The 25,290-nt window shown below is 41.6% G+C and overlaps 1 protein-coding gene across 2 annotated transcripts in view; it reads left to right on the top strand.

Annotated features, from left to right (window-relative positions):
• SKIC3 (SKI3 subunit of superkiller complex) overlaps positions 1–25,290 on the top strand; it is a 76,247-nt gene that overhangs the window by 24,128 nt on the left and 26,829 nt on the right. For both annotated transcript variants that reach the window (XM_090038281.1, XM_090038283.1), the window contains exons 13-28: positions 3,362–3,448; positions 3,540–3,643; positions 3,736–3,862; positions 6,093–6,272; positions 8,438–8,562; positions 9,115–9,368; positions 11,351–11,453; positions 13,325–13,501; positions 14,948–15,092; positions 15,257–15,335; positions 15,433–15,494; positions 15,608–15,664; positions 17,126–17,194; positions 19,673–19,747; positions 20,184–20,325; positions 24,594–24,687. In XM_090038281.1, the coding sequence (XP_089894407.1) occupies positions 3,362–3,448; positions 3,540–3,643; positions 3,736–3,862; positions 6,093–6,272; positions 8,438–8,562; positions 9,115–9,368; positions 11,351–11,453; positions 13,325–13,501; positions 14,948–15,092; positions 15,257–15,335; positions 15,433–15,494; positions 15,608–15,664; positions 17,126–17,194; positions 19,673–19,747; positions 20,184–20,325; positions 24,594–24,687 (1,880 nt within the window). The remainder of the gene's footprint in view (positions 1–3,361; positions 3,449–3,539; positions 3,644–3,735; positions 3,863–6,092; positions 6,273–8,437; positions 8,563–9,114; positions 9,369–11,350; positions 11,454–13,324; positions 13,502–14,947; positions 15,093–15,256; positions 15,336–15,432; positions 15,495–15,607; positions 15,665–17,125; positions 17,195–19,672; positions 19,748–20,183; positions 20,326–24,593; positions 24,688–25,290) is intronic.

Below are 25,290 nucleotides of genomic sequence, written 5' to 3'. Positions count from 1 at the left end.
GGAGTTGGCTGAGGTAACTTTGGAGCCATTGGCTATCCTCTTTAAGAACATAGGGAGGTCAGGTGAGGTCCTGGATGACTGAAAAATGACAAACCTCTCTTCTTTTTCCCCCCCTCATCTTTGATTGGTGGGGGGAGAGGATTTACAGAATTACAGATGAATCAGTCTAACCTTGATACCTGGAGAGATCAAGGAGCAAGCCCTCAAGGAATCTATTGAAAAGAACAGGTCAGCATTTAGAAAATATCAGGAACAGCCTCCATGGATTTGGCAAGAGCAAATCATGTCTGACCAACCTAATTTCCTTCTATGAGAAGGTGACAAGCTCAGTGGAAATAAGACTTGATTTTTAGCAAGGCTTTTGACAGTCTCCTGCAACACTTCATTAACAAATCAAGAAATACAGACTGGATGAAAGGACTATAAGGGGAATATATAACTGGCTGGATTATCGCATTCAACAATGATGATGCAGTGTAGAGTTAGGAGGTGTCTGGGGGGTTCCCAGTATTGTTGGCCATCTTCATTAATGATTTGGACAGAGGGGTTAAGTGCATGTTTGGCAAATTTGTGAATAACACCAAATTGCACGGAGATGCAGGCGCTCTAGAGGGTAAGGCTAGGGTTCACAATGACCCAGGTTGATTGGAGAAATGGTCCACAGCCAGTCAGATGAAAATCAACAAGGGCAAATGTACAGTAATGTACTTAGGACAGATTCATTCCATGCACAAATACAAAGTGGGGAACAATTGGCTGGGCTGCAGTACTGCAGAGAAGGACATGGCGGGAGGCAGAAAGTGGGCTACAGTAGATCATAAGCTGAATATGAGCCAACAGTATGCTTTTGCTGCCAAAAAAAAGACAACTTCATACTGGGTTGTATTAACAGGAGTGTAACTTACAAATCAAGGGAAGGGATTCTTCCACTAGATTCAGCACTGGTGAGGCCTCACCTGGTGTACTGTGTCCAGTTTTGGGCCCTGCACTTCAAGAAATATGTGGACAGAATGGAAGGAGGTAGGGAAAGCAAGACTTATGAGGAAAAGTTGGTAGAGAGTTATCTTGTTTGGAGAAGAGACTGGAGCATTTGATAGTCCTTCAGATATCTGAAGGGCAACTACGAAGCAGATAGACTCTTCTTTGTGACTGTATGGGACAGGACTAGAAGCAATATCCTCAAGCTGTAGCAGAGTAGGTTGGAGACTAGAAAGAATTTTGTCTACGAGGATGGTTAAGGAGTGGAACAGGCTACCTGGAGCAGTCATGGACTCTGCATTGCTGGAAATTTTCAAGAGCAGATTGGATAGATACTTGGCTGAAATGGTTTACTTTGCTGTGATGCTAAAGGGAAGGTGGGAGCAGGCATAAGTGCTCGAGCTCCAACCCCCTCTCTCTTCGGGATACCCTGAATATTGAGAGCCCCACTGCTTCTGTCCTTAACACCTAACTGGATCAACTTCGTGCAAGAACAGGAGAAGAAGTGATAGGGCTGCAACCATCCCAAGATACCCCAGACACAGCTCCATGTGAAGAGCTTGCAGGGGGAGAGGGAGTAGGAGCAGCAGAGGGCATAGTACTAATGTTCCAGGGCAGGGGAACATGCTCTTCCTCCCCCATGCTACCTGTGCAGTGTTGGAATGTCCTGCTGCTATAGCAGTGGCTGGGGAAAAGCCACTTCAGATTCATCCTCCCCAGGTGGCCCAGGGCAGAGAGAATGTGCCCCCTTGCTGCTTCCAGGCCTATATTGGCCTAATGTTGAATCAGGGGTGAGAGGCATTCACTTTGCAGAGAACTGAAGACAATAGTAAAGGATTGGGCACTGTCTTGGGGCAGTAGCCAGGCCAGTGAGCACAGCTCCTATTTATCTGCTAGGATGAGAGAGTGAAGGGCATTTTCCCCCTCATCTGCACAGGCAGCTAGCTGGGAGCTTCTATAACCCAGGTTTTTCCTTGGGTTTCAGTGTAGGGGTGGGGGAAGGGGTAGGCAGTATTCTTCAGGATGCTGGAGGACAAGGCAGAGTCCTATTTCTTGATGTGTAATATGCCACATTCATATTAAAGTGTATTACAAGCCAGCCACAAAGATGTTCTGTGTTTACCAAGTAACATATTTGTGTCTGGTTCACCATTTTGTCTGGTTGGCCATTTTTTTTTATCATGTAGTAAATGACTTGCATGGTAGGATTGCTGTGGTCTCTTCAACCCTCTTATTTCTGTGGTTTTATTTTAACCAAGGCTCTCCATTAGTACCATCTTTCATGTGCCTTATTTCACATGTATTGTAAGTACCTTTCCTTCTCTCTTGCCCCAATTAAATTATATTTATAGTTTGATAAGTGATTACTGTCAAGATGCATGCAGAGCTATTCTATGTAACTGTCATTCTTGTCTACTGAATCTTTTTTCATTTTCCTACATGGAAATACTCAACATGGCTGAATACTTTCCAGCTAAACTATATAAAATCTTTGCTTAGTATTATGTTTCCTGTAGTTCTTCACAGCCCTATCTAACTTTCGTTCTAAGCTGTTTTAGTAATGCGTTGAGTCATCAATATCACTTAAATGTTTAACTGCTTTTTCCTGATTTTTTTTATTTAGTTGTTCATTTTTTAAAATTTGATACAGCTTCCTTTTTAAGAGTATTTAATGGGAAATTGCTTGTTCAGTATTCTTAACTTTTGCCCTCAAAAGTGTATCATAAATCACAATATACTACAGAAAATTGAAGCAGTTCTGCACATGTGAACTCAGCATCTTAAGCTATTTAGGACTTTCTTTGGAGAGGTCTATTAGGTTTAATAGTGGGTAATCTGCAACATTTACCTGAAGGTGTTCTGTTTTGTTTTTATTGGAGTTTGACCAAAATAAAATCTGCTCAGTTGTGAAACCCAATGGCATACAGTACATTTGAATTACAAGTACAAAACATTTGCCTTAGAATATGTACAACTCTTCAATTATCATTTGCAACAAATTTTTATTTTCTATACCTGAAGGTATTTTAAGTCTTAAATGCCTTTTTTTGTTTTATGTACTGTAGCGCACTCTTTTGGATACTGAGATGTATCAATAAAGCAAAGGAAACTTTTTTTTTTTCCCAAAGATGCCCAGGAACCCAGAGTAAGCCCCTATGTATTTATTCAGTCCTTCCCTCCACCCAGTTATGAATAGTACTGATTAGGCATTCATCAGTTAAAAGATCAGCAGGAAAGCCTTGACGTTTTCTAAGTGTTGTTTTTGTTACCTGGGGAGGGGCTGAGAAGAGTAAATATTTACTACTTTGTATTGTGTTGGCTGTTGGTTAATACCCATCAACATGTAGGGTCAGAAAATTCAGATAATGCTTATTCTTTCTAGGTGCCTGGTGTAAATAGTGACCCATTACTTCTGGCTCTTAAAGGTCGGGCTTACGTAAACAAAGGCTTGATTGACCAAGCTTCAAAGGTTAGTATGTTGTTTTTTGTGTGAAGTTTTTATTTTTTTTAATTGAACTCTTTCAGCATGAAACTATAGACCACACAATATCCCTTTGCAGGTTGCACAACAAATTATGTCATCTCATCCTCACGTGGCAGAAGCCCATGCTCTTGAGGGGTTGATTCATTACACTCAAAAGAACTATCAACAGGCAGAGAAAAGGTAAGATCTGTGTGTGTCTCTTTCTTTTTTCTCATTTTGTTTTCCTATAAAGCATTTTCCTAACCCTTTTTTCTTTCCCCTTCTTTATTTAGTTTTCAAAGTGCTATTGAAAGAGAAGCTGAAGTGGCAGAGTATCATCACTACTTGGGACTGACTTATTGGTCCATGGGTGAAGAGACGAGAAAAGATAAAACAAAAGCTCTTAGTCAATTCTTGAAGGTAACAAAAGCATCCATAAATGTTTGTGGAATAGTCTATTGTTATACCTGAAGTGGAAAATACAGTGGGTGGAATGAGTATTTACTTCACAGTTGCTGAGCTGTGCATGGGACAAAGAAAAGAAACCAGGAGAGCCAGGAAAGCTGGATATCCCCACAAACTCTTGGAGAGGTCATTCATTGAAAGCCACCTGCCCTCCTGGAAGCTCCTAATGCTAGCCATGTTGAAGTCTTAAACAGCTGCAGCAGCAACATTCTCCTCTAGGATAATTGATATCCAGCCTGAAGCATATCCTGAAATAGAGAGAAGAGCACTGGACAAAATGATCTCAGGAAAGATACAAGCTGATTAAGAAAGAGTTTGGAATATACTGGTTTAAATTTTTGGATTTCTTATGTAGGAATTCATGTTCACACTATAGAGATTCCATTTTCTTTTCCAACCTAGAACTTTCAGCACTGGTACAGTACTCCAAGGATGAAGGCTGGATTTAAATTATTAACCCTAATATTGGTTGAAAAGCAGCATTTAAAAAAAATCAAGAGTTTTTTTTACATCGCGTGCTGACCTGATATGGTATCTGCCAGAGCATAACTTCTAAAGCTCACTCATTCCACAGTTCAATTGATAATCCTTATATCTATGGGTGGGGAAAAAGGGCTGGCAGAAGTGTTGATATGCTTCTGTCTTTGTTGATCAATTTGACCAGTAAGGGGTGAGAAAATATGACATTTCTACTTACGGTCCCCAGGTTAATAACCCTGGATTACATTGCATGTGCCCACAAGAAGTAACGCCTTAACATTTATAATGTTGGTCTTTGTTCATCCTCACAAAACTATAGTTCAGTTGCTAGCAAGTTGTGGCCTTTCAGAGTTAAACCAACAGGGTATACTTTAAGGATTTAACAGTGTAGATTTAAATTTCAGCATGACCTGGACTGAAGTTCTATACAATGTAATACAGTAAAACTATGCGTTGTATATGCAAATGACAGGTTTATATACTTTTTAAGCTTGTTGCTTTAGAAAAAATCATTTTGTGTAACTAATAATTTCAGATTAACTTGTCCTTCAGAATTTGCTTGTTGTTCTGTTTCATGTGCAACGTCAATTAGGATATCTTAGTGCTGTCACTAAATAGCTCTGATCTGAAGTACAGGTTTCCCTCTTCTTTTTTTTTTTTGTGTGTGGTACATGAGTTCCCAGATAACAGTGCATAAATTTTAATTCTCATAAAGCGAACCCATTTTACAGTGTAACAAATAGGGATAGGTTCCCATGGTGGTGAGGGGAGGGAGTGAGGCTGGGACTGAGGGAGGGGTGCTGCTCCTGGGGCTGCACAAGGCAGCAAAGCAGAGGGAACAGAGCGGCACTCATCCCAGTCCTGGGGGCGGCTGGCGCCAGCTGCCTACATGCTCTGCCTGGGCTGTGCCTGTCCCCACTCACCTCTGCTTCTGGGCTGCGCTGTGCCCTGGTGCAGGCAGCTGGTGTCTGCTACTCCCAGAGCCACTCCAGCATGGGCTGGGACAAGCGGAGCCCTAGGCAGCACAGCGCATGGCACTCGCCCCAGCTCCAGCAGCTCCGGGAGTGGCTGGTGCCAGCTACCTGCAGCCGCTGGGCTGCACCGTGTTGCGCCTGTCCTCCACTGTGCCTGGGCTCTGCTTGTCCCCACTCACCTCTTCTACCAGGATACAGTATAGCCCAGGAGCAGAGGTGAGTGGGGACAAGCGGAGCCCAGGCACGGGGGAACAGGTGGAGCATGGTGAAACCCAGTGGCTGCTGGCACTGGCCGCTCCTGGGGCTGCTGCAGCTGGGGCCAGGGTGAATGGAGTCATGGCCCTTTCCCCTCCCCCCACAGACCTGGGGTGGGGGGGGGCATCTATGCTGATCGCATAAGAGCAAATAGACCCATAATTCGTTATATGCAAGGTAAAAGTATGCTTATCGCATAAGAGTGAATTTACATATAAGGAACGCGCATAAATTGAGGGAAACCTGTAGTCTGACACCTTGCTGCCTACTGAGTTTTTTTTTTTCTTGTAATGTGGGGAATTCATAAGTGACTTCCTTGGTAGCACTCTGCTATTTAAGTGTATGCATTATATATGTTGAACATGCCAAATAAGGAAAGGTTCCCATGGTGGTCCCTCTTTGGCATTATGTTGTTGAACATGTTCTGTATTAGAATCCTGCTTCAAAATGTGTTGTTTGTGTATAATTGTTTATAGGCTGCAAAATTGGACAGCTACATGGGAAGTGTTTTCTGCTATTTAGGCCATTACTACAGAGATGTAGCGGGAGACAAAAACAGAGCTCGTGGCTGCTATAAAAAGGCTTTTGAATTGAATCAAAGTGATGGAGAAGCTGGATCAGCAGCTGTAGACTTAAGTATGGAACTTGGAGACACGGTATTGTATATCCAACCTCTTTTTGGAACATTTTTTTTTTTTTCTAATGTGAAGTGACTCTGAGAAGAACAGCTCCCTATTGTCAAAAATAAAAACAATTCCAAAAATTTTTATATACACACCTGCACCCCCATTGCTTACTAATGCTATAGTTCTAAGCATGCTTGAAACCTCCACTTAAATTCAAATTTATATTAAGTCTGAAAGCAGTTGGAACAATAATGGTGTACTGCAAGTGATTTTTTTTGCGGGGGGGGCATGTATGCCTTTATTGGGAAACTTTTAACTTTCAGGAATGTAAGGACCCCCCTACACATTACAGATATCGCACAAGTAACTGGTTAATTGTGCACTTAGCCTGAGATCAGCTACACATGCAAGATAGCTATTGCACCATTAAACAACTCCAACCAGCTATAAAGGGAGACCTCAAACATGTGTACTAACTTTATAGCTGGTTGCTATCAAGCTTTAATTTTCACATGTAGCAGCTGACAGGGCTCCCAGCCACAAGGGTACAACCGTCCAAGCCCTGGGGGTCACAGCTGCCATGATCCCCAAGTCTCAGGGGTGCACGAAATCCCTGGGCACATACAGGGCTCTGGGTCTGGGCTGCACCTTGCATGCAGGCAGGACCCAGAGTCCCCACAGTTTAATGGGGTTCTGGATCCCAGCTACATGTTGCTGCCACAGTTGTCTCAACAAAGGGGGCTTCCAGCCAAGGGTGCTTGCTTGCCATTGCATAGGCAATATTGGATCTAATGTGCTATCCCACAATCACGCCTCCTGCTATGCATGTGTGATATGGCAGGAGGCATGATTGTGTAAATCATGCATTAAATCCAACCATGCCTTGACCTGCATTTATAGAGAGGGCTTAAGTGTGTCTTCTGTCTTTGCCATGCCAAAAAACCCCCACTTGGATAAACAGATTCTTCAGTGTTGGATAATAAAAGCACAGTCCAAAGTAATCCATATCTGACCACATTTTAGAAGAGTTTTTGAAATTTGGTTAATAGGAAGACTTAATATTATGATGATTTATAAAGCTTAATTTGGAAAAAAAACCCCAAAAACCTTAAAATATTGTCAGAGACATTAGAGCAATTCTGAAACCCTAGTGATACGGTTGCTGCTTCCATCTAACACTATTCTGTTTAAAAGCTTTAAATATTTTTGCTCATAGAGAAATCCACATTTTTATAATGGCCATACTTTTCTAGTTGGAAGGTGCAGTGTTCTAGCTATTCAAATGGATTAAAGTTTATTTAAGAGTACCTTCCTCATTTTGGAATATTTATTAGAGAATGTTATCTGGAATTTAAGTTAATTACACCCTCTTACCAAAATTCCAGTACTCTTTCCAACACAGTTTCACAAAGCTTTCTGAAAGTCAGTTGTCTAATACTCAGAAGAATGTTACCTTTTAACCTCCCACAGATAAGATAGTTATTGACACCAGCATGCAACTTACTCTTCATTCTTAGATGCCTAATTCTTTTTCCTTTCAGATGTTTGTTTATACTCTAACACTTTTTTGCAATTTGGGCAAATGACAGATCTGAAAGGTTCCTATAACTGTTTCTTATTAAATTTTATGAAGTTTGATTAGATCTTGGGTGTAATTGGAATTCCCTCAAACTAGTGGCAGCTAACCAAGGAAAAGGGATGCAGACTGCTCCTTCTGTCCATTTAGTAAGGTTGACTGATACAAATTCTTTTCTGTTCCCTTCCTTCCATCAACTGTCTGCATTGATCTTTAGCAACTTAATCCAGAAATAAAAAAAAAGCTATCTTTATAGCAAAAAATAAAATCCTGCATGAAGAGCATGCTGTAGATGGGATATAATATCTTTTTAGAGGTGGGAATCTTGACCAGTCTAAGCAAACCAGTCTTGATTATAGTCCTCTTGTAAAAGTAGTGCATAATAACCACAGTATATTATGGACCAGGCATTAATGTTGCCTTATGCTTGAAAGGGGATAAACCCTGTACTTCTTTCTTGTTAAAGTACCTGATCTCCTATCTTACCACAAGTAAGATCGTTTCGGCTGAATAATTAGGTATTGTATTAAGAATATACCTAATACTAAGCAGGAATAATAACTTTGTTCTGTGTTGTACATATGTATGTATCTAATCTGACTTTTTGGGTCTTCATCAGGAGACTGCTATAGCAGTCTTGACTTCAGTCACTGAAAAAGCAAGTGCTGGTGCAGCAAAATGGGCATGGATTCGTCGTGGTCTTTACTACCTGAGAGCCAATCAGCATTCACAAGCAGTAGCTGAGTAAGAACTAATGTTTAGCTTAAGTTGCCTGTGCAAAGCCAATTGAACAGTTTGTCTTCAGTCAAGCTATATTTTTGAGAATAATGTAAATATTGTAGGACCTCACTTTATCTGTGTAGTGAGTAAGAGCGTAACTCGTTCAACGTTTGGACATGTCATATCACAGTTTTTGTTTATTATTTACATTATAACAGACAGGTTATGTGAATAAACCACAACTTGCTTTTCTGTCCATAAATCTGACTTGTTGCTGATGCTGCAGCAGCTACTGCCAAATGATCTGGTCTTATGTTCAGACCAGTGGCCAAAATCCACTCCTAAACAAACCAGTTTTGTAATTTTGGTGAATTATGCACTGGTAATGTCTGAGGTGAAGCTAAAAATTGTCAGGATTAAAAACAAAACAGAAAAACCTAAGAAATATTTTGATCATATATGGTTTCTTACCCACACATTTCTGGGGACAAGGATAAATGTATTGAGAAAGCAGGGATCTTTGTATCTTGCACTAATATGGTTAATTTAATCTGATGTCTTACTTGACATGTTTAGCTTGCAGGCAGCTCTGAGGGCAGATCCAAAGGACTCCAACTGCTGGGAGTCTCTAGGGGAGGCCTACTTGAGCAGAGGTGGCTATACGACAGCACTTAAGTCCTTCACAAAGGCCAGTGAACTGAACCCAGAGTCTGTTTACAGTATTTACCAGGCTGCAGTAATTGATCAGCTTCTAGGAAGATACAAGGAAGCGATTGCTGAATATCAAAAAATCTTGAAGAAGTCAAAAGAATATGTATCTGCACTAAAAGGTAGTAAAGCTGGATTGTTTCATTTAATTAAATGTTGAAACTGAATTACTAACCTCTGCATTAAGAAAGCTGTACACAGTTCAAATAGGAAAAAATATTTTATAACTAGCAAAACCCCACTTGCTAAATACCAATAATTGATTTTTTTCAATAGAGGGTTGAGCTGTTGAGGGAGTGGACAGCCTAAAAAATGTATCATAGGACTTGTCCCCCTTCTGCCTCTTACCCACACAATTCATGCAGTCATAGACACTTGCTTTGCAATGAGGTGCTGTATAACAAACAGATTGTTAACTTTCTTCACTGAGTCATTGTTACTGCATGGTGGTAATTTATCTGAATTATTCTTTCAATATTGTGGGTGGGTATTAGGGCTGTGTGAAACGGCTGTGTTTCAGTTCAGTTTCGGATTTGGCCATTACAGAGGACAGTGATTTGTTTTGGGTCATTGTCCTGTTTCATTTCGGCTGAACCTCCTCCAAATCTGTTTCAAATGGGCTGCAAGCTTTGCACAGCCCTGCTGCCCAGCTGGGGCTTGGGGCTGGGGGGAGTAGGATGGAGCCGTGGATGGCTCATTGGGGGCAGGGGGAGGGCCGCTACCCTCCCATGCAAGTGAAGAGACCCCTGGACGGATCTCTGATCCCGCTCATGCCGGGTCACGTGACAGGGAAGCAGTGCAGAGCAGTGAGCAAGCCTGCTGATCCCTGCTGCATGACTTGGCTTCGCAGGGAGCAGAGATCCGTGCCGTGGTTCTCCTCTCCACTGCTGCCCACCCTGCACTGCCCTGGATCTCTGCTCCCTGCAGGGCTGAGTCACACGGCAGGGCAGCAGCGTGCAGCTGTTTCCCTGAAAGCCCAGCTCCAAAATGCTGAAATTTTCCAAAACATTCTAGATGCCTCATTTCATTTCAGAGCCTTCAGTTTCGATTGTGATTCACAGTATCAGGCACTGGAATGGCCCGAAACACCTCTGAAACAAAACGGCTGCCACAATTTTGCACCTTAATGGGTATCCATTGCTCCTTAGTACTTCTGCATTGCACCTGTGAGAGAGCTTCTTGTGATGCATTTGGGGTTATCTACCCAGAAGTCAGTGTAACTTTGCATCAGTTGTCAGACTAAAAGTTTTCATGGTTTCTCTCCTATTCTCTTCTGTCATTTTGGATAGTTGTTAACAGTTTGAATGTGATACCAGCTCATTGTAGACAAAAATGCTCCGTATGGCAGTGAGTAGCAGCAGCTGTTTTCTTTAGAAGCTTGTGAAGGGTTTAAGTCAGAGCCAGGGTCGCATGTAGGTATATCAGGCATGTTTCGTATCTTGGGTGTTGCTTATTGGGTGATGCATTGAGCTCTTGAGCAGTGGAAACCCTGGAAAGATCATGGTACCAGCTGCTACAATATTGGATTAAGATGTCGGGAGTTCTTCAAAGAAATAAATGCAGCAGTCCAATCCTGAATTACTTCCTGAGAACCAGATTTGATGTCTAGTCAGTTACAGGTGTCATGGCCTTTCTATGCAATGAGCAAGCCAGATTTTGTTGTCTACCTCTACGTAGTGAGGGATGAGATGTCCCGGGACCTTTAAACATACTGAAAGCAGTGATATTTGCAAATAGCTTGCTGCTTAATGTAGTTCTTTCCCTGACTTTGACAAGGCAGTTTTGCTGTCAGCAAGGGAAAGGCGTCGAGAATGAAAAACTTGGGGTAGAACAAAAGTCAAACACCTACATCAAGCTGCTGATAATGGGAATTAGTGCTGGATGTCTGGGTCAGTCTTGGCTTCTACAGTTACACCAAACATAAACCTACATAATCTTCAGCTCCATTTTTTTCCAGGGTAAGAAAAGCTGAATTACTATTATGAGCAAAAGGGTCCTGTTTTTTCATTTATTTGTTTCTGTCCTACTTTACCTGTGGTGTTCAGCAAGTTTCTTATTTCAAAGAAGTCTCCCGTAACAAAGGTAACAATTCTTTTGCTTTCAGGTCTGGGTGAATGCTACCTCATGGTAGCAAGGGCTGCTCTTGCAGATTACCTAGATGACAAAGCGCTGGACTGCATCGAGCAATCACTTGAATATTTTACACAGTTAGTATTTTGTATTAAAGATTTAATGTGAACTGGAAGTTTTAAAATCTGTAGTGTCAGTTACAATCTGGAATGATTGGACGTTCAGTTATTTTGGCCTAGGATGAAATTTTATTTTGTGCCTTTTTATGATACAAGTATGAAAAGTACCTTTTGTACTCTGAATGACACTTTCTTCTTGGTTCACTTGCCTGAATTGAGGGGGTTTGTTTTGGTTTTCTTTTTTTTTTAAATATCTGGTGAGGAGAAATTTTACCCAACTAATTCAGAAGTGGTAACTCCATAGGGTCAAAATTAGGTTGTCAAATTAGATTCATTAACAAGAAGGCTTTTCTACTTACTTTTTTGTCTTTTATTTTTCATTTTAAAATTCTAGATCTCATGCTTAATTCTATTTATTTCTGAAGTTTCAGAAACTTCCTTTTAATTGGGTCCTATGAGCAGAAGAGGTCTCTGTAGAAAATTATATACCATATTTACTCTAATATGACATGGTTTTCCCTCCCCCCCAAATCAGCATGGGGGAAAATGGCCCCTCATCTTGTATTTGCATATGAAGCAGCGCAGGCAGCTGCTTCAGCTCTGACTCTGTCCCTCAGCCCATGTTGGGGCCAGAGTCAAACCCACAGCAGCCTCCGGCCTCACTCTCCAGCTTCTGTTTTCCTGCCCACCCCCTTCCCTCTCCTTTACTGTCAGGCACAGCTCAGCTCCAGCTCAAGCTGGGTTCTCTCCCAGGCACAGGGAACATAGAAACTCCTGCCCCTTCCTGGCCAATCAGCAGCATCTACACTGCTGTATTGCCTGCCCAGCCAATTAGCAGTGCCAACACTACTGCATAGCCAGGTAAGGGCTGAGCTTCCATGTGTTGTGCTCTTGGACAGAGAAGCCCTATTACCTCTGACAGCAAGGGGAAATTTGAGGGAAGAAGGGGCAGAGACTGGGTGGGGGACAGGGAGGTGAAGGCTGCAGGGGAAAGAAGTGGGCAAGGCAGAGGGCAAGGGGGCTATCTGACTCTGCCCCCCCCTCCAGCCATTGCTTTCCCTACTACAGCCAGGGAGGGGGAACAATGATTCAAGACAACCCTCAAATACATAGATTCTTTATGAGTTGTTATAATTTTCCACATACAGAATCTATAACAAATGTATATATTTTCCATGTACAGAATCTAATTATTATGGGGTCGTCTCATTCAGGGTCATCTTATATTTGAGTAAATACCGTAATTTTACCATGAGCAAATTAGAGCTAAAAGAAGGGGACTTGCTGCATACCAGTGATCCATAGTAATTGTTTCATGAGTCCACTTATGGGGTAGAGTTGACATAGTATACTTAGTTGTCTGTCCACATGGATTGTCCCCCTGTCAGCATCATTTGGTAATTGGCTGGGTTCTAGACACTTAAATGTATACACTTCATTGGTAATAGCAGTAAACATAACTTCTTTAGCTAAAGCAAGAAACTAATTCCACCTGATAAACAAGAATGTATAAACCTTATCTGACTTTAGATTTTAAAAACTAGGTCTTTTTATCCCAAAGATCTTGCAGTTAAAGAAAGATGTTGTGAATGGCTGTTAATGAGCTGTGGAAATGCAGAAATGGTATTCTGCTTTCTAACCTCAGTTTGTTGCATAGTAATGAACACTATCTGTATTACCTTTTAAGTAGTGACAGTGATATATGACAGATGTTGTTCTTTATTTTGTATTTGAGAAGGAAATATATTTTCTGTTTTGGAGGTGACCTGTGTTAAATTGAACTTTGTTCTAGTGTTTTGAAAAGTAAACTTCTGAAAGACTGAGACATAGGTGCCTAAAGATTTCCATGAATGAACTACTTTGTTTGTTTTCTTCCTTAATTTTTATAGAGCAGCAAAGTGTCGTCCTGATATATCTTGTCTCTGGAAACTACTTGGAGATGCATGTACTAGTGTGCATGTGATTTCAACATCTAAAGTGAATGTTAAAGTTCTAGGATACCTTATTGGTCAGAAGACAGACAAGCAAACTCTGAAGAAAAGTGAGCTCCTCATCCTGGGAGGAAGGTAATAACAATCATTGGGTACTTCGCAGTATATGGTACACAGTCTAGTGAAATATTTTAAGTACTCCTAAAAAAGTAAAATATTAAAAGCGTGAGTTGATTTGTGCTCAATCCTGCATCAGTTAAATTCAACCTGTGCTGAAGTGAGATGGATGTGATAACTGCAGGATTGTGACAAATTAATTATTTATCTTGCCTACTAATCAGTTGTCACAGTATCCCACCCTTTCTGCCTTAAAGTTCAAAGCTTTATCTTTCTACAGTGGGTAGGTGAAGCCCAGTCTAGAAATGTATTTTTGTTCTCTCAAATATAGGTGTGGTTCCATAGTCTCCCAGGATGTAGAGAATTCAACTTCATGACAGTAACTGCTTTTGTAAATTTCAAATCGACAAACTTAGTAAGTTTCACAGCTGTCCAAGACCAAATGCAGGAACTTTATTATTCTGTAATAGGGGATTATTTGCTTCTGGTCCTGAAGCTCATAGGAGACTACTTTAAAATTTATGACACTTTCTATTCATGCATAGAAATATACTTTAGGAAAAGCATCTGAATTTTAGCCAGTCTTTTTTGTTTTCCTGTGAGGTATATGCAGCTAGCTACATACATGTTAAGGCTTTCAGAGTGGAGTTAGCTACATCTGCCAAAAAATTAATGCAACCACATTTAAAATCCAAGCCATGGTATTTACTGTACTTGATGTCATAAGGGTAAGGATACAAAGTAGCCACAATAACATATTCTAAAATAGAATTTTTAAACTTCTTAAATAGATTTTTTTGAGCCTCATACATGGCGTGCACACAATACATGATGCAGTAACATCAGCACTTGTTTGACACGATCTACACAGCTGTTCCATGGCCTATCAACTGAATAGTGTACATGGCTTTTTATGATATATCCCTACACTAGTGGTTCTCAATGTTGTTTGACTCAAGGCACGCTTCAGAAAATGCCAGCTCTTAATTTTTTACTTTTTGGACTACAGAAAAAAATAATAGGCAACTTCTGTTGCAAAGAACTCAGACCACAACAAGTCAGAATGGTATTTTTTTTTTTTAACACTATGGCTTCCTATTAAAAATCTTTGGATTTATTTTGTGAATCGTGTGTAGGTGTTTGGACACCTAAACAGTGCTAGTATTTTGTATGGCACCCCACAGCATCCTCAGAAGGATTTTGTGGTACTCCAGGGTGGTGTAACACACTGGTTGAGAGTCACAGCAATACACACATCGTATCTGAACTACTGTGCCTGAAGCCAAGAAATGCTCTGATATTTCTTCCCACATAAGTGGCTGGTTACCCATCACCTGTTGGGGTTTTTTTGTTTGTTTTTTTTTGTTTTGTTGTTTCAAAGTTGCTCATCAGGCAGGCTTCAGTTAAATATTCTGTTCATCTTTGGGTAGAAATAAAATGATTCTGTGATTCATGTTTCTGTAGGTGTTACGGCAGAGCTTTAAAATTGATGTCCTTACCTAACATATGGTGTGATCTTGGAATAAATTACTATCATCAAGCACAACACCTAACAGCAATGGGTAGTGACACAAATGAGATCAGTGAACTGTTAGAGAAATCTGTACAGGTATTGCCTATATTTCTGTTATCTTCAATAATACTTGAAAAAGACCTTGTTTACTTTTTAAAATTGCTTTGATGTTTTCTGGTGTAATTGAAACTGACTAAAACATGAGAAACCTCATGCCATACCTGAGTGTTTAATTCACATTTTAATCTTCCTTTTCTCAGTGTCTCAAAAAAGCTGTGAGGCTTGACAGTAAAAACTACCTCTACTGGAATGCTCTTGGTGTGGTTGCTTCCTGTAGTGGTAAGTCACTCAAGTAAAACTGTGCATCTAATTTAGGGGACAGCTTAGCTGCTTCTGTTAACAAAATTCAGTTACATTTAGCTCTCCTGTCTTTCAGCAATTGGGAATTATGCTCTTGCTCAACATTGTTTCATCAAATCTGTTCAAGCTGAACAAATTGTAAGTGATAGAACAGATGGTATCTACCTATAAGTGGGCATTTAAGGTTCTCTCCCCCCCTTTTTTTTTAAGTTTTTGTAGGTTTTTAACTTCATTTAATTTGTTTTGTCTAGAATGTAGTTGCCTGGACCAACTTGGGGGTTTTGTATCTAGTAAATGGACACATTGAGGTAAAGCGTTTCTCCTCAAATCTTAAATATTGGCATGTTATGTTAATACATTTTACTACTAATGGGTGAATCTTCACGTTCAATAATGTGCTTTTGCTAGTGTGCATTAAATTTAGTACCTCCAGGTGTTTATAGACATGCTCTCTGAGGCGGGACGGAAGGGGGGTACTTTAATTTGTGAACTGTGCTAATTAAAAGCGCCTGAGCTTCATGTGGATCAGCATCTCCACGCTGCAAATGGTGGCAGGTACTTTGAACTAAAGGCCATCAAATGAGTTTTAGTTTAAAGTGCCCTGCTCCCATTTTTCAGCACGGGGATGCTAATACGTGTGACTCCAGAGGCTGTTGGAGCATGTTAATTTCCACACTCCAGCAGTCTTGATTAATTGAGTCTGCATCAATGTGCTGGATTTACAGCATGTTGGAGCAGTCTTGTTGCATGTCTGTAGGAGCTCTCTGTTGTGAGGGACTAAAAAAATGCTCATTAGCTTATTTTAATGCACATGAGCTAAAAAGCATGGTTTTTTTTGTCATGCGTAAATGCACATTACAGCACACATGTAGATGTGCGCAATGCGGGGGTGGAAAGAATTCAAGTATTTTCATAGATAGTTTAGTTAAATAAAAACAATACTGTGTGCGCAGTTTTGGGGCAGAGAGTGTATCTTCAACCTAGCACTTACAAATTCTGGTAACCAAAACTGAATTAAATCTGGGTCACAAGCATGTTGGAACTGGGAAATTCCTAACTTATAAATGCCAGCCCATATTTTAGATTGTTTAGGTATTTGGCATGTTTTGGTACATCTTTCAGCCTTAGGAGAAAAATAAAATTAGGTGGCTTTAATTTAAACTAATTTACCTAGATTTTGTGAGAATCTGATTTGTAGCTCTCCAAAATTTCAAGAACAGAATTAAATCAACCCCTACTCTGTAAAATCAAATGTATTATATTAAAAAAAGCTAAATGCAAGATTTAGAAAACGGGTTATCACTAAGTATCTAAACTTGTTACAAGGCCTTTTTTAAGGTTAAGAATATGACCTCCTTAATAAATAATTGTTCATATTAAAAAGAAAAAAAGCTTGCACACAATTCAGAGCAAACTGTGTGTGCAGTGATTGTGAATGAACACTTTGAAAACACTTTATGAAGGAAATAAACTTGCAGAACTGGATTCTACCAGAGGCTTGAATTTTTTTCCAAAGGCAAATAAAATGTCCCATTAATCACTGCTAATGGGAAAGGTGTTGAACTTGCTCAATTTTAAAGACAAAGCAATGAAGTGGTACTTAAGTACTCTATGCGAGTATTGGATATTTATTTGTACTCCATTTTATTCCATGGAAATAGCTAATCCATTAGTTTTTTGTCAGTAACCCATACAATACATTTTTGTCTATGTTTGTTTAACAGTCTTTAAATATTTTGTTCTGCATCTGATCATACGTGTTTTTACAGCAAGCTCATGAAGCCTTCAAGGTAGCTCAGTCTCTTGAGCCCTCATATTTACTGTGCTGGATTGGGCAGGTAAAACTTCACTTAACATCTTTCACAATATGTGATTCAATAAGTGTTCTATCAAAGTTTGAAGGACTTAAACAAATTCTTAATTAAGCCTCAGTTTATAAATGCTTGGGTACTTAGACAAACCCTACTGTTCCATGTCTTTCAAGTTTTTGCAAAGGTTTTTGTCTCTCATAAAAACCTATGTTCATTCTATTTAATCTTGTTTTGTAGCATTGTCAAGTGCTGATAGTCTCCATGCTTAGTGCACCTGAAGCAAAACCACTGTTCATGGGACCCAATTTTGCTCCTCTTGATCACACAAAAAAACAGAAATAGTGTTTCTGTGAGCAGTAATGTGAGGGGAAGGTGATGAGGAGGAGAAAGCATGTTAAAGCCATTATGGTCAGAAATTTAAAACTAGAGGGTTTTTTTTATTATATATTTTAATAGACTATGTAGTCATAGCAATTTAAAGGCTTTGACATTTGCCATTTTCCAGAAACTGGAATGTCAAAGTCTGTCTTATTGTCACCTTCATGTATCGATACCTACACAGTCAAATGGGTCACTACTTGGCTGGAGGGCCACACCCGGAAAGTGGTAGTGGATGGGTCATTTTCAACCTGGAAGGATGTGGTCAGTGGGGTTCTGCAGGGCTCGGTCCTCGGGTCTGCGCTGTTCAACATCTTCATCAGCGACTTGGACGAGGGGGTAAAAAGCACCCTGTTCAAATTTGCTGATGACACTAAGATGTGGGGAGAAGTGAGCACTCTTGGAGGGAGGAATAGGCTGCAGTCAGACCTAGACAGGTTACAGGAGTGGGTAGATGAAACTCATCCTGTTCTCAACACTGACAAGTGCAAGGTGATGCACCTGGGGAGGAAGAACCAGCAGCATACCTACAGGCTGGGGAACTCCCTTCTCATCAGTGCAGAGGCAGAAAAGGATCTTGGAGTCATTATTGAAATGAACATGGGCTGACAGTGTGGGGATGCGGTCAGGAAGGCCAACTGTACCTTGTCGTGCATCCACAGACGCATCTCAAGCAGATCCAAGGAGATGATACTCCCCCTCTATGCAGCACTGGTCAGGCCACAGCTGGAGTACTGCATCCAGTTCTGGGTGCCGCACTTCAAGAGGGATGTGGACAACATGGATGGAGAGGGTTCAACGGAGGGCCACCCGTATGATCAGGGGGCAGCAGGGCAGGCCCTACGAGGAGAGGCTAAGGGACGTGAACCTGTTTAGCCTCCACAAGAGAAGGCTGAGGGGAGATCTAGTGGCTGTTTACAAGTTACTCAGAGGGGACCAGTAGGCATTGGGGAAATCCCTGTTCCCCTGAGCACTACCAGGAGTGACAAGAAATAACAGTCACAAGCTGGCAGAAGGTAGATTCAGGCTAGACATCAGGAGGCGCTACTTCACTGTCTGGGCAGCTAGGATGTGGAACCAACTTCCAAGAGAAGTGGTGCTGGCTTCTACCCTGGGGGTCTTTAAGAGGAGGCTAGATGAACACCTGCCAGGGTCGTTTGACCCCAGTACTCTTTCTTGCCCATGGCAGGGGGTCAGACTCGATGATCTGCTCAGGTCCTGTCGACCCTACCAACTATGAAACTATGACATTGAGGGGAAAGGGGTATAGGAAGCCTTTGAGTGACTAGACAGACAGAATAAGGTGCCTTCTGTAATACATACTGTCCATCTTACTGCTATTATATAAGTGAAACCAAACTGTCAGAAGTAGTAGTAATATCACTGGCTGCTTACAGACTTTAAAACAACAAACCCCAAAAAGACGTGCTTCACTGGCAGAAGCAATACGTTGGTTTGCCCTGGCTCCACAGTGTCTATATGGATTGGGCGCTTCAGCAGGGCTTTTTGGCGCTTCTATCTAATAGTTGATTCGGTCACCTATTAGATAAATGCCATAAAAGCCCCACAAAGCATCCAATCTATAGAGATATTGGATGAGCTGGGTCCAACTAATGTAATGCCTCTTCTGGGCATGCACTTGGTTTGGTGTTGGAGTGGGCCGAGTTTAAAGTAAAGCACCATTTAAATGTGTGTGTAGGGGGGGGCTGTTTTTGTTTTTGTTTTGTTTTGCTTTTAATGTCTGTAAGCCATTGTGCCTAAAAGCCCTCATCAGGAATGAGGCTCCATTGTAATGAGTGCTCTATAAACTCAAGATTGAGCTCTTGCTTTGAAAGTAACCTTCTACTGCATAAGCAATTTAAATGCAGCAATCTGTGTCCTCCCTCCCTCTGTCTATATGCCAGTTTTCTAAACTAAGATTCATTATATGTTCAGGAATCTTTTTAAAGGTGATTAAAATGTACTACATTTGATATGTGCAAGCATTTTGTGATTATAGTTTTGTATATGACTGGATGTACTTGGTAGTTCTTAGTTGTTTTTGAGAACACCACCTGCAAGTGGGAATAATGGAGTACCGTATGGTACCAAACCCAAACTTTTCTTTTTTTTCTTATTTGTGTCTAGGCTTTCATTGCAGAGAGTGTAGGCAGCTATGATACTATGGATCTGTTTAGGCACACCACTGAACTCAGTATGCATGTAAGTATTTGAACAGCTTTCTCTCTGGGTGGTTTTGAATAATTTTGCCTCTGGTACTATATAAAGGCCTATGGCAAAAGTTGATGACAGTTGGAAAGCTAGCGGCCTATTGCAAATTCCCTTTAAGGCACCCATGTTCTGTATTCTATGTTCCTATGCCATCTTCACAACATGATAGCCTTCCAATAGCACATTAAATCTACTGGCAATACAGAAATGTATCTCCTCAAATAAAAATTGAAATGTGGTTTGTAGTAAACCTAAACAATAGTGAAGCAGAAGAAAATGTTGACTGACTCATCTAAATATCTAATGAGAGTGCTTTTGAGGACTCCTGCTACAAGTAGAATTAATTAAATTTTTTTGCACCTTGTCACTGTCACCTGTCACTTTTTAGCAGCTAATAACATCCTGTTTTGTTGTCTTCCTTCTTGAGACTGAAGGAGCAAAAGGCTATGCCCATTGGGTATGCTCAACATTGCAGGATAAAAGCAACCGAAACTCTGAGCTGTATCAATACAACATCATTCAAATGCATGCCATTCCAGCAGCACAAGTGGTTTTGAGCAAATATACAGGTGAGTAACTTTTTAAAGACAAATTCTGTAATTTGGTATCAGAACTTGACCAAAAGACGTAGTTGTCATGAGTATGTACATCTGAACTATTGCTGTGCCAAGTGATCTGATCATGTAATAATGACAAGGGGACAACTTAATTGTGAAGCAGATAACCAAAATGGGTAGGTAGGCATCTTGCACTAATCCTGGGCCTTTGGTGCACATTCATTTAATGATGCAATGGGATCTGATCCATGATCCCAGCAATCACACCTCCTGCCCTGCCACATGTGAGGCCAGCATCATTTTAAGATCAGAGATCAGATCCTAGTGGCACTATTTAATGCTTGCCAGTGAAAAGGGAGGCTGGGATCCCAGGCTCCATTGTCAAGCTGAGAGCTGGCTGTCTGCAGCCTGGCTGAACCCAAGCAGTCCTAGGGCCAGAGCCCCTGGACTGCACTGGGGTCATTTGAGACTCATCATTGATCCCAGGACCACACCAAAGCCTGTTTCAGATTCCTTTGCAGTCTCAGGACCATATTGTAGTCCTGAAGTGGCTCTGGTGACCATACACTCAGTTAAAGGCATAGTGGAAACCAGCCCCAAAAATGTTATGCACCTTTTGTGGGATCTTTTTGGGAGTGATTTCCTGTTGTTTGTTTGGTTTTTCTTTTTGGGTTGTTTTTTTTTGGGGGGTGGGGGGAGTTGTTTTTGGTTTTGGTTTTTGGCTTTTTTGTCGCACCATTTCTAGTGCCCATTAACAGATTTATCGGGTCTTAATTATAAGGTCTTCCAGGGACTTCATTGGCACCAACTGTTCACAATGGGGTATAATTGTGCTATTAACTGGGGAAAATCCTGAAGAAACTACTAAGGGCAGCAGGATCAAGGCTGTGACTCTCAATGTTGTTCAATGACAAATTGGGCACTTTGGCTACTAAAATATTATGGTTTAAGCTATAAAATCAGAAGTACTTTTACAGGGTTAAGATTTAGTTAAATACAGTGTAGAGAGTACAAGGACCTAACTATAGTATTCCAACCTGTTCTAGTGGGATTAATTAATTAAGGGAGAACTACTTATGACTGCTTGCCATGAGAGAAAGGTAGAGTGAGAACTTTTAATTTGCTAACTACTTCACAGTAATACATAAATTCAAGGGACGTCGGAAGATCACGGAGTCCAGCCCCCTGCCGCAGGGGCAGGAAGTCAGCTGGGGTCACAGGATCCCAGCAAGATAAATGTCCAATTGACTCTTTAAGAGTCCAGAGTAGGTGCTTGCACCACCTCCAGCAGTGGTCTGTTCCAGGCTTTGTGGGCTCAGACTGTAAAGAAGTTCTTCCTTATGTCCAGCCTGAAACGGTCTTGGAGAAGTTTGTGACCATTTGACCTTATTGCCCCATGGGGCACTCTGGTGAACAGGCATTCTCCCAGATCCTGATGTACACCCCTTTATGTGCTTATAGGCAGCCACCAGGTCCCCCTGAGCCTGCACTTGTTTTTTCCAGGCTGAAGAGTCCCATGGCTCTCAGTCTCTCATCATAAGGCCTGTTTTCTTGACCTCTGGTCATATCCGTGGCTCTCCTCTGGACTCTCTCGAGCTTCTCCACATCCTTTTTGAATTGTGGAGCCCAGAACTGGATATAGTACTGCAGCTGCGGCCTCACCAAGGCCGAATACAGTAGGAGGATGACATCCTGGAATTTGCTAGAGAAGCATCTATGGATGCAAGCCAGAGTTTTGCTCGCTTTGCCAGCTGCAACATCACATTGGTGGCTCATACTCATCTTGTGGTAAATCATGAACCCCAAGTCCCTTTCGGCTGCGGTGCTAGCAAGCATAGGCACTGCCAAGCCTATAAGCATGCTGTGAGTTTTTCTTCCCAAGGTGGAGTATCTTGCATTTTTCAGTGTTGAAGGCCATGAGGTTTTCATCCACCTATTTTCCGAGCCTGCCAAGGTCAGCCTGAATCACCATCCTATCCTTGGGTATGGACGCTTTACCCCAAAGTTTAATGTCATCAGCTAACTTGGCCAGTCTGCTTCTGAGACCAATGTCCACATCATTAATGAAGATGTAGAAAAGAATAGGCCCAAGGACGGAGCCTTGGGGGGACCCCACTGGTCACGGCGCACTACAATGATTGACTTCCGTCAACTACCACTCTGGGTCCAGCCTCGAAGCCAATTCCCCAGCCAGCAGACTGTGATGTAGCCAATATGTCACCTGGTCATAGAAGGATATGAGATTGGTCAGGCAAAACCTACCCGCAACAAACCCATGCTGGCTATCTCTCAGAAAGTTGCCTTCAGCCAGTTTGTCAAGAATGATCTCTTTGATTTCCGTCCCCCCACCAAGATTTTCCCCACAGTAGACATCAGGCTGATGGGCCTGTAGTTCCCCAGATCCACTTTCCTCCCTTTCTTGAAGATGGGCACCACATTGGCCATCTTTGGACACTTCACCAGAGTGCCACAAGTTCTCGAAGATCCACACCAGGGGCTGAGCTCCTTAAGTACCTTGAGGTGTAAGCTGTCTGGGCCAGCTGACTTGAAGGTGTCCAGCCTCTCAAGGTGTTCCTTCACATGGTCAGCATTGAAAAGTAACAGTTCTCCCTTGCCCTGGCCATCCCGTACCGTATTGAGCAGGGCCGGCCGTCCCTTGGGACTGGTGAAAAACCCATGCAAAATACCTGTTAAGCAGATTAGCCTTTTCCTGGGCATCAGTTATCAGTTGACCCATATGATTTAGCAGGGGTCCAATGTTACCCTTACTTTTCCTCCAGCTCCGCACATATCTAAAAAAGGACTTTTTATTGTTCTTGATATGTGTAGCCAATTTGTCCACATGCACAGTGAATGTGAGGCAGCTTGAGTCTCAACCAAGCTACTGTGCATTGCTGCAAGATAGGCAAGAACACAGATGGGTTCTATGGAGTAGCTAAAGCTGTAAATATACTCCCACACTTAAGTTTTGGTAATTTGTTCAAATAGCTGTACCCTGTCTGTGTTTCTTCCTTTGTTCTAAAAAGAGCCTTTACTTTCCCACTCAAAATATCAAATTGATAATTCTTTGCCTCATTTTTAATTGCATGGAACCAAAAGCAGTACTACTAAAGCTAAAATCTTAGGGCATGGACACACACAACACTTAGATTAATTTAAATGCTATTTAAACCTGAAGCAGACAGATTTAAAACAGGCTTAAATGTCTTCCTGAAATAGTTCAACGGGGTACCTAGAAAATCAAGTACTATTTTGAACCTGTTCAGTGTTGTGTAGAAACCGTGTTCTGTGCCACAGGTCTGGTCTGTCCTCCATCCCACACTGCATTGTTCTTCACCCCTCTATACACAACTGTCTGCTCTGGTATACAGCCAGAACTGTTGCCTGCTTTTTTTTCCCCTTTTTGTTTGGACTATTTTTTTTTATCCATGAGTTCTCCTGCTGTTTGTTCAATAAAAGGCATCTTTCTTAACACACTCAGCTATATTATCACACCTTACTTGGCTGCAGTACCTTGCTATGCTGTGCCCCCTGCCTCCCAACCCCCAATAAGCTCTGGGAACCAAAAAGCATGGGTCTGAGCACTGACACCCCTACCCCCCAGTTGGGCAAGCATACCTAAGACTTCAGCCATTAGCCGGCTTTTGAAGTCTTATTCAACTGAGCTTAGGAAAGAGGAAAAGCAGAAATGAAAATGCCTCCAGCCACAGGTCCCCCACCCCCTGACACTCCCACCCAAAGCATGGCTGCAAACCACTCCCCACTCTCCCACTGAGAGAAATGCTGGGGTTGGTGCTTACTCCCACCCCCTGGTGTCGGGGCCACAGCACTCTGCACAATGGTGAACTGGTTCCTAATCAGTGACATTTTTGGAACAATTCAGGTGTTGTGTGTCCACACCCTTAAGGTTCAGTATGTATTTTGCTGAAGACTGAAACAGAACAATTGAACCTCTTCCCATTTTTCATTTTCCAGGGAAAATGAATGTCCAGTTTGAAATTTAGAATTGTTGTACTGATGAGTAAAACAGCTTGTGTGCAGGAACTCTTCATGTGCTAAGAATTAAAGCCATCTCTTGGATTAGTCTGAAGATGGTATGGGATTTTGGTATCTTCTTGTACATTCCTTCAGGTATCTGACTTCCATTGACCTCAGTGAGCTTCTTACAGCTAGGACTTGGCAAGATGTTTCAAAACTGCTGCAGTCTCTTTATTACCTTTAATTTTTTTCAATATTCATTCTTGGAGTGTTCCTCAGTGTGGTCATTTCTGATCTTCCAGAAAGAATTCAAGATGATGCATCTGCTTTCACAATGTTGGGTTATTTGAATGAGTATCTACAACTGAACAAACAGGCAACAGGTGCATATGAAAGGTAAGGTTCTCTCTCTCTCTCTCTCTCTCTGTGTAAGCTCTAACTTTTGTTTTAAAATACTCTCAAGCTAAAAAGTCTGTGATTAGGTTTGTTCCTTGGTGCATTTTAACTAGTGCACTTAAAGGGAAGATGGGGATGTCCTGTTGCAAAGTGGTGCCATTGTGTTAAGGTTAATCAGACCATACAGAACTTGAGTAATATATCCAAACCCTTAAGGGTTTGTCTGCTGTTTCTGTGGCTGTTGTCAGGATGCTACTGGGAAGCACACCCACTATTACTCTGCATGAGCCAGACTTAGAAATGAGGCAGGGAAGTCATCCTGCAGACACTCCCCACTGCCATCTGTTGTGCAGGAGTAGATGCATGGAGCATCTTCTAAGAGGCTCTCAGAAGTATTCTCAAAATGGTGTTACATGTGCCCTGAGTGTGTGCGAGTTGCAAGTAGTTAACACAGTTGTCTTGCATCTCTTCTGGAGAATGAATTAATCAATGCCTTTCATGCAAGGTTTTACAGTAATTTCCAGCATGTTGAATTTTTTGGTAGGGATTAGAGAACTAAAATGTCATGGCTCTGCCTGTGCTGCATGCAAGTTGTTAATTAAA

The sequence above is a fragment of the Crocodylus siamensis genome, chromosome 3 (assembly GCF_052110815.1).
Source record: "Crocodylus siamensis isolate JL-2025a chromosome 3, ASM5211081v1, whole genome shotgun sequence".
Lineage (NCBI taxonomy): Eukaryota > Metazoa > Chordata > Crocodylia > Crocodylidae > Crocodylus > Crocodylus siamensis.
The sequence above is the reverse complement of the archived record's forward strand: the minus strand, read 5'-3'. Positions and strand labels throughout refer to the sequence as shown.